The sequence below is a fragment of the Pezoporus occidentalis genome, unplaced genomic scaffold (genome assembly GCF_034315485.1).
Source record: "Pezoporus occidentalis ecotype Australia unplaced genomic scaffold, CSIRO_AGI_Poc_V1 ctg24, whole genome shotgun sequence".
In the NCBI taxonomy this organism is placed as follows: Eukaryota; Metazoa; Chordata; class Aves; order Psittaciformes; family Psittacidae; genus Pezoporus; species Pezoporus occidentalis.
The window spans coordinates 5,047,342-5,063,357 of NW_026914285.1; the positions used below are offsets into that span (position 1 = coordinate 5,047,342).

The window sequence follows — 16,016 nt, forward strand, 5'->3', positions numbered from 1 at the left end:
AGGTGGAAGACTTGAAGTAGGAGCTATCTTTTGAGAGCTGCTGTTTGGCAAGCAAAACAGTTTTTACCCCATTTTGAGCTGCCTGTCACAACACAGGGTCAGAAATGAAAACACAAAGGGCCAAAGAAAAGGCACCCTGTGTTTTAATTCTGGTGCTGACAAGGTTTTCCTCTGCAGCTGTCATCAAGAGCAGATAGCGCTCTGGTCATAAATCTGATCACACATTTTCTGCTAAAGGATATGAACTGGGACAATAGGCATGAAACAAAAAAAACCCTGGAAGTTCAAACACTTCACAAAGGTCACATTTTGAATACCAGTTTTCTCTCCAGCAGATCTTACAATGCAAATGTGGTCCTGGATCTTTTTCTAAGCTGTGGTTAATCAACCCCCTGCACAGAGTTGGACACCTTTTTTGTGGAGGTCTTCCTATGCTGAAGCACAGATAGCATGCTTCCACAGACGTTGAAGACCAAGGATTGAAAGGCTGAAAAGTTATTCGCCTCTTAGAAGAAAAGGAAAATGGTTATCAGTCTTGTCCTTACTGATGACATGTTTAAAGCCAGCCCCAAGCACTCAGCACAAGCATCTTCAGGCTTTACTGCGTGTGCTCACTCAGGAAGACTCTTCTGATCAGAAGCCGCAACTCAAGCCACATGGAAAACATAATTATTGAACCAGGCCTTTGGCGCACGTATCAGGAGTCTCAGAGCCGGAGGCATGATATGACAACTACCAGGTAAATACAGTTTGCAGCTTTACGTATCAGCCCAAAGTACTTCAGTCGTGGGAATTTGTGAACATTGCGTTGATGAAGAGGAACGCAATTTTATTTTAAGCAGAGTACCATACAACTGTCGTGCAGACAGAGAACCATCCCCAACCCATATGCTGCTTCACATATTTACTGTGGGATGCCTGAGAGTGTCTAATTTTAATTATTTGGAATCTACAGTGAATACCAAGCTTCCTGATTTTTTTTATTCACTATGAACTCCAGAGGTTATATCTCAATATTCCTAACTCTTAAAATGTTAATTCTGTCCTTTGGTGCACTCCAACTCCGTACCCACCCTCCATCCCATATACTCGTATCAAGTGAATCAGCTTAAGGGACATTTTCTGAGGTCAGCTGCTTTTCTCAAAAGTACTACTTGTTATAAAACACTCCACGTCAGATACCACACTTAAATACACTACTCATGGCTTTTTTTTTGGTTATGCAGACTGAGGCATGCACACGATTTTTATGTTAAATGTACTCTCTGCCTCTTTTCCTCCTATTCTGTCTGCCTTCCTTCCTGGCCACATTGTGCAACCTCTAGACTTAAAACAAAACAAAAAGACACCCAAAAAACTCAGCCCTTCCAACACAGATTATGGTCATGTAAATAACACCTGATATTTCAGTGGTAACTACACAGGCTGTTGCATATTTACTTCTGTAAGACTTTTCCACCTACTCTCTTGCAAATAATCATCCACTAACTGCAATGAGATCACAGTTCTCTAAAGTTTTTACTTTTTTCCTCCAGTTACTTTTGAAGTCCTTGGAATCATGTGTTTTGTTTTTCTAAATAAAAGTTGCCTTAGAGTAAGTCATTCTGAAGACATTTACCAAGAAAATTCATACACTTTACAATGAAAGGTAGCATCACTGCATCTTAGCTTTCTTCTGCTTAAGCCAGTAGTCCAGTTTACTCCCCTTAAAGGCTTAAGCAAGAAAATACAGACCAATCACCAGGGCTGAGTATTTTATCAATGAGTTTTCTTAAATACTGTGGACCAAATCTGGGTGTCATTCCCTTCATTTCCCACTGAATATTCAACTGGCCAAGCAGCATTCATTTGAAAGCATAGCTTGACTTTCTGTTCTTTTTGCTCCACTATTTAACTTGGAATCTGGGTTTATTTCACATCAACTCACAGCTGCTGGTCATGAAGTGCTGTGCAAGAGCAAAGATAGCATCCAGAACCACTCCTGACAGAATGCATCTACTGACATCTCTGGCCAGAGAGCTCTCTGTGGCTCAGAAGTCACCTATGAGCCATGATAAACATAAGGCACAACAAGAAGACAAAAAAAGTTGGAAATGAGCTGTTAGAAAATCCATCAGGGAAAGCATGAGGGCCAGACAATTTGGGGCCTGTCAGATGCAAATACAAAAAGCGCTGTCAGAAGCACACATTCAAATTTGGGTTCTGCAGAAGAAACCACTTTCATACCAATTCCCACCTCTGAGGAGCACTGGGGTTTGAGGCTGGAGCTGAAGGCAATAACCAGATGTCTCCAACTCCTCAGTCAAAATGCTGCTGGTTTGATAGTTAGGAAGATACTGTTGTGGGCAAACCTGGAGCATCCATCACAAGAGATAACACTGCAGTTGTTGCAGTCCCTAGCCTGGTAGCGAGCTGCAGAAGCAGATGAAGCACAAAGAAACTGGTAAAAGGTCAGTCACAAATGAGTCCAATTGCTCAGAAAGTACCTTCTGAAGGGCAGTCTCATTTTCCTGACTCAAAGATCTGGGATGATGCTGAAGGCTGGGAAGGATGCCTCCAAGCTTTCTTCTGGTGGGGAATGAAAAGTTGGGCAGGAGGAACAGTTTGAGCACTCAAGCATCCCTGCACCTTTCCTTCATCCTACAGACACAGTTCTGTTATGTTGCACAAGTTTAAACATAAATCTGTAATTTGTCAAAAAAAAAACAACCACAAACCAAACCCTTTTTAGAAGGGCTAACTATTAAGCAGTAGATGGCAAGCAAATAAACAGGAGGAAACGCATATGCATCAGAGGAAATAATGACAGGCTGTAGCTATTGAAAACTAGTAGGAAGGGAAATATAGGTGGAACATTAATGCTGTAACAACTTGCTCTGAAAGGGCATCATGAAGCTGGCAGAGGAGGAGGAAGGATGTATTACTTTACATTAGAGATGCTCATGGGACTACAGATGATTCAATCACAGACCTTGAATGCTTACAGATTATACCTGTAGTCCAACTAAAGACGGAGTTACTGGAACTTCTCTTACAGGCCCTGAAATCCTAATACTAGAGTGAGCTGATAATTCTGCATCTGTTCTTCATGTGTGGAAAGAAAAACAGGCTAATCAGAGATGCACACAGCCAGGAGAATGTTTGCTGAAAACCTCATCTGACTGAAGAAAAAAAATTCCCTGGTGTCCTAAAAAGATGATAATTTCCTAAAATAGAAAATTCTAAACCCTTACATGGAATAATTCAACGTTGATCTCATTTTAATGAGTGAAGAGAGTTAATTAATCACCTAAAAGCTACAAGCAACATAAGTATCAATGAGCATGATCTAGTCACATTGATTTTGTTCTAAAATCAGTATATACATCACTGCCTGGTGTTTATAGCCTGTCTGCACAACTGCTGGCATATGGGTCTAGAAAAAGAAGAGAAGCATGAAACAAAACAGAAAATTGTTTAAAAAGAACCTATTGCATGCTAAAAAGCTTTTCCAAAACGGCAACAGAGAATTATGCTTGTGAAATAAAAACCAACCCAGAAAAGATAAAGAACAGAAACTTCAGAAAGACATACAGACTTATAAAGAATAGACAGAGCACAGAAATCAGTGGTAAACACATGAAGCACAGACAACCTCTAAAGAAGGAGCGGAGCCAAAACAACACTGAGGACTCCTAATGGTGTTTAAGACAGTAAAAAGACATTTCTGAAAGCACCCATGCAGATCAAGTGCATTGTTTGGTGTAGACGGTAGTATCAAAAATGGTGACACAGGAAAAGAAGGATATTTAAAGAACAGCATTACATGGAACTAGCAGCACACATAATTTGTTGGATTAAAAATCATTCTTTAAAAGATTTCAATACACAGTTGTTAACAGAAAGACATAGGCAGGTAAGTAGCTAGTGGCCATTTCCCAATTCCAGGGATTGTGTCTTCTTCTAATGCAATTTCATTGGTTTGCCATTTGAGGGTGAGGAAACATGAAACTTCTGTGTGAAAAGCTTGCACATAAAAGACCAATATAATGCCAAATAATGAAAAGGGAAGGTTATTCTTATGGATCATAGTTAAAAGTCACAATAACGTCTTTTGCAAGGCTATAAATGCAAGGTAGTAAGCCTAGCAAAGAACAGTTTGCAGGCTTAAAGCGGTAGGCATGCTTTGAAGACCATGGCTTAAAGACTTAGAGCTGGAACGAATTGTTAAGGTAAACAACCTTCTGTGATGATCACAGATAGCTGCTTCAGAATAGGTACTCAAAGAAAGATACAGGAAAAAATAATCCTGGCAAGGCTTCTGTCAAAACTGTGTGCTCAGCCCTACTAGACATGCTTCAACAAATACTAGAGGGAGCTCAAAGGAAGGCCAAAGAATTGACCCCAGAGCAGAAACAAAGCGAATCTTACATGTGAGGCTGACAGAGTTCATCCATCTCAGCGATAAGGTTAAGAGCTGTCATGATGACTACTTAGGGCCACATTTCAAATTTGCAAGTAAGTTAAGAGTTGACAGTAGATTCCAACATTCATTTCCCAGCAAAATTTCTCAGAAATGCTAGTAAATGAACTACAGAACAGTTTACCAGGAGAGATGGTCAACCCATTAATGCCTGAAGTTTTCAAAGTGAGATTTTAGGGGACAAAAAACTAATCTACGCTCAATCACACAAAATGTCAGCTCAGAAGAGTATAATGACTCCTGGTCTTCCAGTCTATGAACTGGAGTGCTTAACCATAAAAAATTAGAAGAATCAAATGTCTCCTCTGAGACATGTTGTGGTAAATGGCACTTTTAAGAGCCCCCCCCAGTATTTAAACCCATCCAAACACACACAAACCCTTCCAGTGTGTCAAAGCCACTGGCACTCAGCTTTAATTTAATAGCTGTTTACATTTGTTAAACATACAAAAGATTCTGTGTCGACCTGGTGCTGAAGGCACGGTTTGAACATTTCAGCAGTCGCTCTAAAGAATTCCCTGGTCACTCCTTCTCAAAGCACAGCTCTATCATTAGGCTGGACAAATGCCACTGATGCTCACGTGGAAGTGGGAGATGAAATCCACACACTCTATGGGATGCCTCCTTCTTATAATGTGATATCCTAGGCTACTGTGTCCACCGTATCTAACCCTACACGAGCTGGAATAAGGTACTCAAAACCATTACCTCCTTCCACACATGTAAATGGGAAAGCAATTTTGGAATGAGAAAAGAAAAAAAAAATAAATAAATTAAAGCAGACATTTTCTAGGTAAGCAGGAAAAAAGATGTGTAGTCATTCCCCAACAGTAATCAATCTTAAGTACATGTTTTTTTTTCTTCCCAGAGCAATGAAGGATTCTAGTGCTCTATTATAATTTTATTTACTTTAGTCCAGGAAGTGTCTGATCTGCTTTAAAAACTGTGGATTGATTCTGTATTAAAACGCCAGCACTCTGCCTACTCCTTCAAAGTGCTATAAAATATGCTGAAGGAACACTGGCATGCTCCCCAGGTACCGTGGCTTAAACAAAAACTGCAAGAGAGGAGTCTTTTTAGAGAAAGCAACTATCACCTTCCCACTCACTCCTCCCAAAGCACCAAGCAGTCCGTATGACGAGCCTCCTTTTCTTTTTCTGGTTTAGTCAAGAATATAAACCAAAAATACATTACAGAACACAAGTTAAAAGTTAAGGAGATTACTGGTGGGGTTGATGAAAGAGAAGGTAAGATGCCCTACCCTGAAGGTGGGGTTGATGAAACAGAAAGTAAGATGCCCTGTCCTGAAGAACAACAGATTTAGATTAGGAATTCTTCACTATGAGGGTGGTGAGGCAGCAGAACAGGTTACACGAGAAGCTGTGGATACCCCATCCCTGGCAGTGTTCAAGGCCAGGGATGGTCTAATGGAAGGTGTCCCTGCCCACGGCAGGGGGTTGGAACTGGATAATCTTTAAGGTCCCTTCCAACCCAAATCATTCTGTGACTATGATTTTATGTTTTATTTAGGTTTGTCCTCACACATGAACGTAATACTTAAGGGTTTTCACTTGAATTAAGCCCAAAGCCTAGAGTCAGGTTCACTAGCATGCAAACTTCTTTTCTTCCTCACTGATGTATAGCTTCACTAGAGCTTATGCTTTTAATCAACAATTTACTCCTATATTTTTTCTCTAGATGAGAAATATTCACAACTACCCCGTTTCACCTGCTGTGGTCTTTTTTAAGCACTGTGAAACATGCTATTCATACCACAGTGTTAAAGGGTCAGATTACCCTCACCTAGAATCTATTCAATAAATTCCAGGAAAAGCCAAAACACCACTTAATAAAAACAAACAAGTCATTAAAAAGAAAAGGGGGTTTTTACTCAAAGCAAAAGGTCTCAAATCCAAGTGGTTTGACTCAGGTAGTGTAACAAAGCATTTCAACAAAACCCACAAGATTTCTATTCACAGCCCTTTTCATCTGAAGAGCTTGAAACAAAGTTCTCACTACCTCTAAAGCTTACACCCACAAATTATATTATTGTACACAGGCTAAATACATAACCCTCAATTTTAGCATACTTTAGCATACTTTCTGGTACGCTTCAAAAATATATGCAACATGAGACTTCAGAGGAATACCAGTGTTTTGCTACCAGCAAGAAAAATAACACACCGAAAACCAAGATCCCAAAACCCCAAACCCTGCCACCATTTACTGCCAAAACAGAGTGTCCTGCACCCCAAGTTTAGTGTTCATGAACACAGCACATCATTCCTTTCCAAAGTGCAGATATACTTACGAAAGGACATTCCCAATGTAGGCATAATATGAACAGCAGTAGGGAGTAGTCCCATCACAGCAGTAAGCTTTGCAGTCATTATCACACTGAGCCAGACAATCTTCTGCTGAATAAAAATAACATTCATGCGGTCAAACAGCAGCAACAACAAAATGCGGTACAGCTCAGCTTTGAAGAAAATGCAGTCTAACAGTTTTATACAATCACAGGACTTCACTTGAGGCACAACCTGACCCTGTAATCCTAGTGGCAACCCATTCCCACTCATTCTGCATTTCAGAGTTAGGTGCTTTGTGCGTGGGTATTTTATAGCTGGCCATATCAGTTTCTTCTCATGCTTAATACTTTAAAATAAAAAAGAAGGCATTTTTAAACATAAAGACACCTCAGACCACCTCCTTCCATTCCAGCAAGGAGTCCAGAAGGAAACCTGAGGCCACACTGCCTGTCTCCCTCAGCTGCAGGGTGGTGCAAGAGAAGGAAGCTGCCTGGGAACTGGCTACCTCCCCCAGTCCCTGCCCAGCCCTAGCCTGGGGTGCAGGTTAGAGCTGCCCGGGGCTCCCTCATCCCCTGCCAGCTGGTGGCAATCCCCTCACTCTGCTTCAGCTCCATGGTCATGGCCAGCGTGGCATGGTGGTGCCCATCAGCCCCACTGCTGAAGGCTTTGTCCTGCCCAGCCAGGGCCGCAAATGTTTCCAGCAGCAATGCTGTGTCAGACTGAGGAACAACACACACTGTGCCACAACAGAAAGAGAGCTCTTCACAGTTAAGAAATGTGGAAGAACACGTATCCTTTTATTGCTGTGAGAAGCTATTTTAAAGCTATCGGCCTCTTGTGCTATCGCAATTCAGTGTTTTCAAAGCCCTAAGTCAGGTAAATAACACCCTACAGTTTGGGTACTGACACTGCACCGTAAAAACTCCCTCAGGGATCCTGTGCTTCCCGGATCTTCCTCCCCACTGCCAGGTCCTCAGCTGCAGCCTGGATGAATCCAAATGGACTCCCTGCCCCACATACCACCACCCCTGGTGACTTCTTTGGTCACATGCTGCCAGAGCACAGACCCAAAAAACGAAGATGGCAAACAATGCGGAAGCATTCCTGACACTCCGTGGCTCCTGTTCCCTAGGCAGCAGATAATGCTAAGTGGTTCCCGCTCTCCCATTCCATTACTGTCATTCATACTTGCTGATCCAACTTTCCACGTGCTGGGATCTGGGCAACCCTGCCTCATATCAGCCATTGACACAGTCCTGTTCCCGTCCCACCTCTGTCCGCAAGTTCCCACCTTGCACCAAGGCTCCTTTGCACACTGACTGCACAGCAAATGGCTCACGCTGCTGATCCATCCCAAACCTTAATCCTGCTTGCTACATTTCCACAGGTCAGCTCTCCAAACCTGCTCATGCCTGGTCTCTGCTTGAAAACAAGCACCAAGGGTGAGGGCTGGAGAAGTTTACCCAACACATCACAAGGGTCAGCTCATGCAGCTGTGCCCTCAGCCTGTACCCTTGTGTTGAGGAAACTCACAAGCACAAAACATGGAACAAGTGACCCATCGGTTGAAGACCAGCCCCTCAGTCTAGTGAACTGGGGCAGCCAGAGGGACTTTTTGTCTCCACAAAGAGGAGAGAGGAAGCCAGCGACTGGCATGGGCTCTACTGTGAGGTAACCGCCATGCCTGAACAAGGGACGGTTCATGGCATGGCCTTCGCACCGTTACCCCGAAGGACCTCCATGACAGGAGCTTCAGCCTTTTGCACCATTACCTACTTTTTCGACACACGCACCTACAGCTGTGCCCGCAACATGACCGGTAAGCACAGCTACTGGACCAGATGTGAGGGCAGCCGCCTCCTGTGGCTCCTGCTCCCTCGCAACACCCAGCGCTACCGAGGGGTGCGGGACAGGACACCACACCTCGTCTTTCCCGCAGGACACGCATTTAAATTCCCTGCAGCCCGAGAGGGACTCGCACACTGCACTTTCTGCCCGAGAGAGCTCTGCTGGGACACCCCGAACATCGCCTTCCACCTCCGCTGCCAATTCCACCTCCGGCAACCAGGAGAAGCCCCTGCGCCTGCCTTAACCCGCCGTGCCCCGGCCCTCGCAGCCCTCCCAGCACCGCTCGCACCCCCTGCCTGCGGCTTCGCGGCTCCCCCTGCCCCACGCACGCCGCTGACCTGCTAGGAGGAGGAGGAGGAGCAGGGGGTGCAGCACCCCCCAGGCGGGGCGCCCCTCGGCTGGGCCGCGCCGCCCCGCTGCCTCCATGCCGGCGGCGGGCGCGGAGCCGCCGACCGCCCCAGCGCGAAGGCGGGCCGGGGGCGGCGGCGGGCCGGGGTGGGGAGGTTAGCGGGCGGCGCCGTCGGGGCCGGGCCGGGCCGGGCCCGCTGCCCCCCGCCGTGCCGGGGCCGCCCCCGGGCTGGCCCGAAGGCGCCGTGTGTGGCGGCGGTGGGGCCGCCCCGTCGCGGCGCGGCCCTTCGCTCTTCCCCGCCTCCCGCCGGCTTTGTCCGCCTCGGACCCGCTCGGCCGGGCCTGGCTGCGGGGGGAGTCCCGGAAGGCTGTGGAAGGCTGAGCTCGTTCTCCCGCCGCCTTGGTCAGGCGCTGCGTTCGAGGGGTTTTCTGCTGGGATCACAGTCGCTGCTTTCTGTGAACTGGGATCACAACCGCGGTTGGTTTGTAAGCCCAAGAGCAGAACCGGTGTGTGGGACGCGCTCCGGTGAAGGTGAGGCTGGCCATGCTGGCGGCTCTGATGTTGGTAACACCTGAGTGCGTCCAGCATGGGGGACTGTGCCCGTCGTGCGCTGCTTGCACCGAGGAGCCACAGCCTGACTCCGCCACTGGCCAGAAACCCCGGGCACAGTTCTCTGCTGCTCGGTATTAAGGGTTTTCCATGACCAGGCTAGAACCATGCTCCGTTTAAAGTGGTTTTCAGGAGTCGTTTTTTATAGCTGTTTAAGTGCAGCTGCAACTAACCCTGTGTGAGAGTTCCCACAAACAGGGCCCCCAAGACAAAATATTTGCCCCGTGGTCTCACAAACCAAGCAGGTGAGCTTTGACTTTGCATGAAGAGCTGCAAGCCAAGGAATGCCCTTTGAAATGTTGAAGTATGCGCACAAAAATGAGAAACATCCACAGGTGTTTCTGCTCATAAAGGGCTTCCTGCTGCCGGCAGCTTAGAGGGAAAGGCTGGCACAGAAACACATAATGAAATATATTTTTTAAAGGAGTTAGTGATTCCGCACCTGTGACAGCAACAAAACCCCAAACCACCAAGCCATTGCTTTGTTGTTCAGTGCACAGCTGAGTGTTTTTCCAAATGTATGCCAGAACCTGTCAACAAAGAAAAAAAACTTATGTTTTTAACTACCCTGCAGTGTGTATCCCTTAGTTTATGCAACAGCCTGAGTTTAATGTATGAAAGGAAATTTCAGTGATATGTTAGCTGCTGAGAGTAAAGCTCGGGCCAGGTGGGTTGCTTATTCAAAGGAATTGCGTCTTCTCCCTGTGTCTTTGACTGGTCAACAGGTCACAGTCTGTCCCTGAACAAAAGCTTGAAAAAAATAATAGGGTTTTGCTAATAGACAGCATTGGTAGTAAAGGAAAGGAATTTATTAGATAAAAGAGGCTCAGATCTGGTAGATAACTCCCAGAAACCCAGATTTTAATTAATCACCTTCAATCACCAAGCCAGCCTGTCTTAGATAAAAAAATCTTTTGTTGGTATTTATTTTTTCTCTCCTTCCATTTTTTGTTGTTCATTCCTTCCTTTGCAGTGCCCTCCCCTTCATAGCTCTCTTGGCAAGACACATTTAAGTGTTTTTCCCAAAAAGCTGGGTAAAATGGCCCATAGTTGTAAGCCACTGTAGCATGCTTGATTTCAGTACTGATTTATGGGCCTTCTGTAGCTGTTACTTTATTCTGTCAGGAGGGTCAAGTCCTTTGAACCTCTCTCACACTCCCCAGCCCTAATTATTACTTTCCAAGTACTATCTTCTTGACAAACGATTAAAAGTTCCATCTGACATGAGGAAATGTATCTTGAAATTAATGTTGAAAATAAACCATGAAAAAAATCAGTCCAAGGTTTTACCTGCTTACTCCAGTGGATTTTTCTTTTTCTTGGAAGAGAATAGGGTATATGTGGGGAAAATCACAAAATTCATCCTCTGGCACCGTGTTTTCAGCCTTTAACCCTCTCCTGCAAGTGAGCCAGGGTAAGAGAGCTGGTGGCAGTGTGGTGCTGCTTCTGTTACAGGTTATCACCCTGTTCCTGGCAGGCCCCTGCCTGGGTGAGAAGGGCATCCAGAAGAAGGATCATAGCCCTGGGCTTGCTCGTCATTCAGGCTCTACTATCTGCTCTGAAAATGAAGAAATCTGCTGGAAGAAGGCATGCTCAACTTGTCTCCTACTCTATCCTTTCTGCTGCTCCCAGCATCATGGAGGGCATTTGTAGAAGGCTGAGAAGAGGGAGAACAACGTGAGGGTGGTATCTTCTGGTTGTGCTGGGGTGAGGTGAGGGCTTTCTGGGACCAAAAACTGTTTCATGTTCTCAGAAAGAGATTTTAAAGGTAGACTAATTCAAAGAGAAGAGCAACAAAAGATTAGCGCTAAAATCCTAGCCACAATGATACTCATTGTAAAACTCCGTATCAGCATCGCATGAGGGCAAAATCATCTCATCAGAAGTGTTTCTTGAAAAATGGTATTGAAAAGCATGCAGGATTGATAACATTATGTTAAGTGTACAAGCCCTGAAGTGCTGATCTTCAGGCACAGTTCAAGGAGAAAATCCCACTCCCAGTGCACTAGTGTTTTGAAACTCACTATAATCAGGCATCTCCGTCTCTAGAAGCTTAATTAGCAGTTTAGAAACAGTAATTATCACACGTAGAGCACTAGAGGAAACTTAATAGAGGAGAAGGCACATACTTAGGACAAGCATTTAAACTTCTTTACCTCTAGACTACCCCTAGAGAAATCACTTCAAAACGATTAACAGGATACCTTGTATGCATACTAAAGATGTCTCTTGTTGAACTCAAGCTGCTGAGTGGATCAACATGAGGAATGGTAAGTCTTCTACGTTTTCCGGCATGTAGCAAGCCGACAAACTTCTGAGCATCTCCACAAGAGCCAGGACATCCTCTGCAGCAGCAGGGGAGCTGTTGAGTTGGGCAAACCCCTGGTTCTGGAAAAAGGGGTGGCTGGGAAGATGTCTCTTCAGCTCTGCCCCATGCTATCCTGTAATGGCATGGAGAGGTAGTCTCATCCTTTGAGCTCTAGCGACCCCTGAGCAGCACTTTCTCCTCCTGGCTCTGCAAGATTCGGGTGCACGTTCTCAGAAGCAGTGCCTGGATCTGCTCTGGTACCTGGGAGAAGTGTAAATATCACCCTTGTTTTCCTCGTGTTCCTTGGCAATATCCAGCAGTAGGGAGTACAACAGATACACTGTACTTCACATGCGCAATATAATTTCATTGTACATTTCATTTTGTATTTTCCCTTTTCCTACACCATGAAATAACAACCAGGATTAACTGACTGAGAACCTACTGCAGCCTCTCCTGAAGCTAGTGAAAGGCTTCCTAATGACTCCACTCTTAGCTGGACTGGGCTTTTAATTTCTGATTTCCTTATGTCTCCCTTTACTTACCTACCCACCAGTCAAAAGGCTTAATCTTTTCTCCTTCAAACTGAAATCTTTTCACACTTCTAATCAGTTTTTTTATTGCCACTTTGGGATGCACTTTCTGCTAAATCTTTTTCTGATGATGAATACTAAATACAATATTTAAAATGGATTTTCAATATCAAGCTCTGTCCTCCGTTGACAGAGTGCCATCTCTTTTCCTTACCACTCTATTAGCATGCATTAGGTCTATTGTAGTATTGGCATATAGTTACACTACACTATTAATGACTATAACACAAAAAAAATACATGCTTGCTTTCTTTTTTAAAACCTTGTCTATGATTATGTAGCTACTTATCTACATGCAAGCCACTTTATTATCTCCTTTGGGGTTTCTGACTTTTGACAGCAGCTTTGTCAATGGAGATTTATCACAAAGAACCTAGAAGGCTACGAGACAGTCTTATTCTTCCTGCACATCCTGCTGGTCTCTGTCACATGAGGAATGTACTCAACACTCCTGCCTGTTTCTGTGTAAAGCTCGCAAAAAGCATAGTGCGGGAATGCCATTATTCCTATGCAGCAAACAACATCTTTTACGGGCCCTTCAGTTATATCTACCATGTTAAGGTAGATGTAATCTCTACAGTGTAGTGGTTTTATTTGTCAGAATTATTTTAATTCTACAGATAGAAATATATTATTTTTGGTAACTTGTGTAAAAGTTAGTGAAATCTTTACCTACATTTTGCCTCCAGAAAAGATCAAGGTAGCAGAGAACATAAGCGGATGTTTTCCTTTTTAATCATGTGTAAGGCAGACGTTTCTCCATTTACGCATTTGTCTACAAGAAGGGAAGTAGTGGAAAACCTCTGGCATTATTTCTGTTAAGAGCAAGAAGTGTCTCAAAAATGCGGTATCTTTTCTGGCAGGGCAGCAGACAGTGATTTATAAACCTGTGGTGACTGTAGGGATCTGCTAAAAGGCTGAATTTCATTCAGATTTGATGAATACAATTTAAAAATACAGGCACTTGTGTGCTTTACTGGCTTTCTTAATGAAACATTTATTCAATAAACTGATCAGTAGTGCTTGGTGAGGCTTAGCAAATGGTAACAACATCTGGAGAAAACTGACTAACCACACAGTCTTGGGTTTAGGCATTAGCATTGATGTTTTCTCTCCTCCAAATTGCACCCTTCTCAGACAATTGTTTTTTTTCATAATTGTGTCAGTGACACTAGATAATGGTCCATGGTGAAACACACAAAAATAGAACAGTACTGTTTGGCACCGGTTGTAGGAACTTAACCTTGAAAATAGGGGAGTTAACACCGCTGTTAGCAAAAGGGAGTCTTGTACCAATTGCAAGACACATCAGGTAATGGTCCCTCACGGCTTCTCCCTGAAAAGTCTCACTTTGGCTCCTATCTGGAAAGTCCTGCTTTGGAAATCCCCAAAAAGTCCCCAACCCCCAGAGACCCTTTTTGTAATCCATAGCTGGCCACTTCTTTTGATGCAGGCTGGCCCCCTACATCAGAATAAGTGTGCATTTTCGTTAGTGTAAAAGCCTGAGCCTCATGCAATGCGAGGAGGCAGACCCTCCAACCACCCAGGTCAACGTTGCCTGCTAAGGTTGAACCTGCCACCTCGCACTGCAATGATGTTTCTAGGAGCTGGTTTCCTGATCATCATCACATAGTCTTTGGGGTTGGTAAGATAACCAGACATCAGCAATATCCTTTACTGTATCTTCTATTATCTCTATATTCTCTCTGTATTAATAAACTAGTTGTGATTTCTCTATTGTGTTTCGTTTCTCTCAACATGGAACCCCCAAACTCTGGAACAATAATTCAGGATGAGAATTCAGAATCTGAGTAATTAAATGGTCTTTCTTAAATATCTGTATTGCTTTTGAGGATGTATGGATCAAAATAAAAAATGTAAGAACTTAATCCATACTAGACTTCTATTACCATTTGAAACAAAGCATTAGTCATTAGACACTCATGACATAAAACTCATGGTTGAAGTGAGTTAACTATCAAAGTAGAAGGTACAGCTAGGAGAGCTAGTTTATCATCTGACTCATAATCCTCTTTTCAGGGGCTTTATTGTGAAAATTTTATCCTGCACATGGTTTTAAGGGACAATGGCAAGTTTTTGTGAACAGCATCCTTTGTCAGAATGATAGTCAGTCAGGAAGGTATGTAAGGGGGTGAGTGACAAGATGGAAATTACCAAGATAAAATGTGGTATCAATGTCCTGGTAACTGTTACTTTTCACATGCCTTTTACAGAGCATTTTAAATGATCAGCCAAACCTTCAACTATGTTGGAAAGCATTGAAATAATATGGAGAGCTCTGTACCAAATTATCTCAGTGCCAAGAAATGTGATGTACCCCAGAAAGCAATAAATCCCCATATTTTGTCAGTTGTTATTACCAGCAGGCAAGATTTAGCATTATTCTGATACTTAGTTTTGTTCTATAGGAAAAATCCAGCAGCCCAGGATTCAGGGAACCATCAACATGATTTAAAGCTCTCTTTCACATTGATTCAGGATGCTACATGTAAGAAATTGGCTTGGAATATTTAAATTATCTGAATGCTTGTAGAAGGTATTTAGAAGATACTAAATATTATTTTTAATGAAGTTGATAGCTTACAAGTATGTATTACTGTGCTCTAAGCTTCATAGGAACTGTTGGCCTCTGTCACATTCAGTGTAAACAAAGCAAGACCTCTGAAGACATGGCAGAGGCTAACATTGCAGAATTATTTACAAGAAGCAGATGAATGCCCCCTCTTAAGAAGCAGTGAAATTTGTGAACTCCAAGTTTCTGCTCTGAACAGAATGCTTTTTTAAACAGAATCATTCAGAGCATGGGCACGATGCCTCCACCATTCGATGCTGAGTGGTATTTTAAAAGCTTATGTTCAGGATAGGTAGATGAAGGCGTCATTGTATCAGCAGTTGCTGGTGAAGGATGTATTAGAGTCCAAAGAACAGCTCTGTCTGGTATGGTACATTTTGTCTTCCAAAGTGTGGCCTATCTTCTGTCATTCCAACACATCATGTATTATCTCAGTTTGTCTTTGTTATTTAGCACCTATGATCATGCAAATGTTGCTGTAATGTTGCTAGCTCAGGGGATACCCTATGCTAATAGGCCCTGTTTATCCCCTTCAGTATCCTGTTTCTGTGGATTGAAACAGGAGGGTGCTATTTGGTAACATGATTCTATTAAACTCTCACACAAGAAAGAATCCAATTCCTGTTAGCTGGACTCAGTGCCTTGAGTCAAAATTCTTTTGACCTGAATGTGTACACCTCAAATTCATATATAAATTGATGAGGCACAGCATTGGTAGATGAGGAGGTGGTTAGATAGGGAAGGGAAAGAAACGCAACTACCATAATCACAATTTTACAACTGTGAGAGAGCTCAAAGCCACATCTTTATGTGGCCACTTTTATTAGCTTCAGTATTAGAATTGCTGTAGTCAAAATGTGGTGGCTCTTCCTTGAGCAACTTAAGGCGGTGGAAACAAATTTTTGGCTATTTCTGCCTTACATTAGGATGCTTTCAGAAGTGGGA

General features: G+C 43.6%; 1 protein-coding gene across 1 annotated transcript in view; it reads right to left on the reverse strand.

The window, feature by feature from the left end:
- The window catches only part of CYYR1 (cysteine and tyrosine rich 1), a 57,399-nt gene extending 48,297 nt beyond the window's left edge, over positions 1 to 9,102 (reverse strand). The window contains exons 1-2 of the mRNA XM_062622143.1: positions 8,958 to 9,102; positions 6,774 to 6,879 (exon numbers count right to left, since the gene is read on the reverse strand). Coding sequence (XP_062478127.1) covers positions 6,774 to 6,879; positions 8,958 to 9,045 — 194 coding nt within the window. The 5' untranslated portion in view covers positions 9,046 to 9,102. The remainder of the gene's footprint in view (positions 1 to 6,773; positions 6,880 to 8,957) is intronic.
- Positions 9,103 to 16,016: the final 6,914 nt, after the last annotated feature.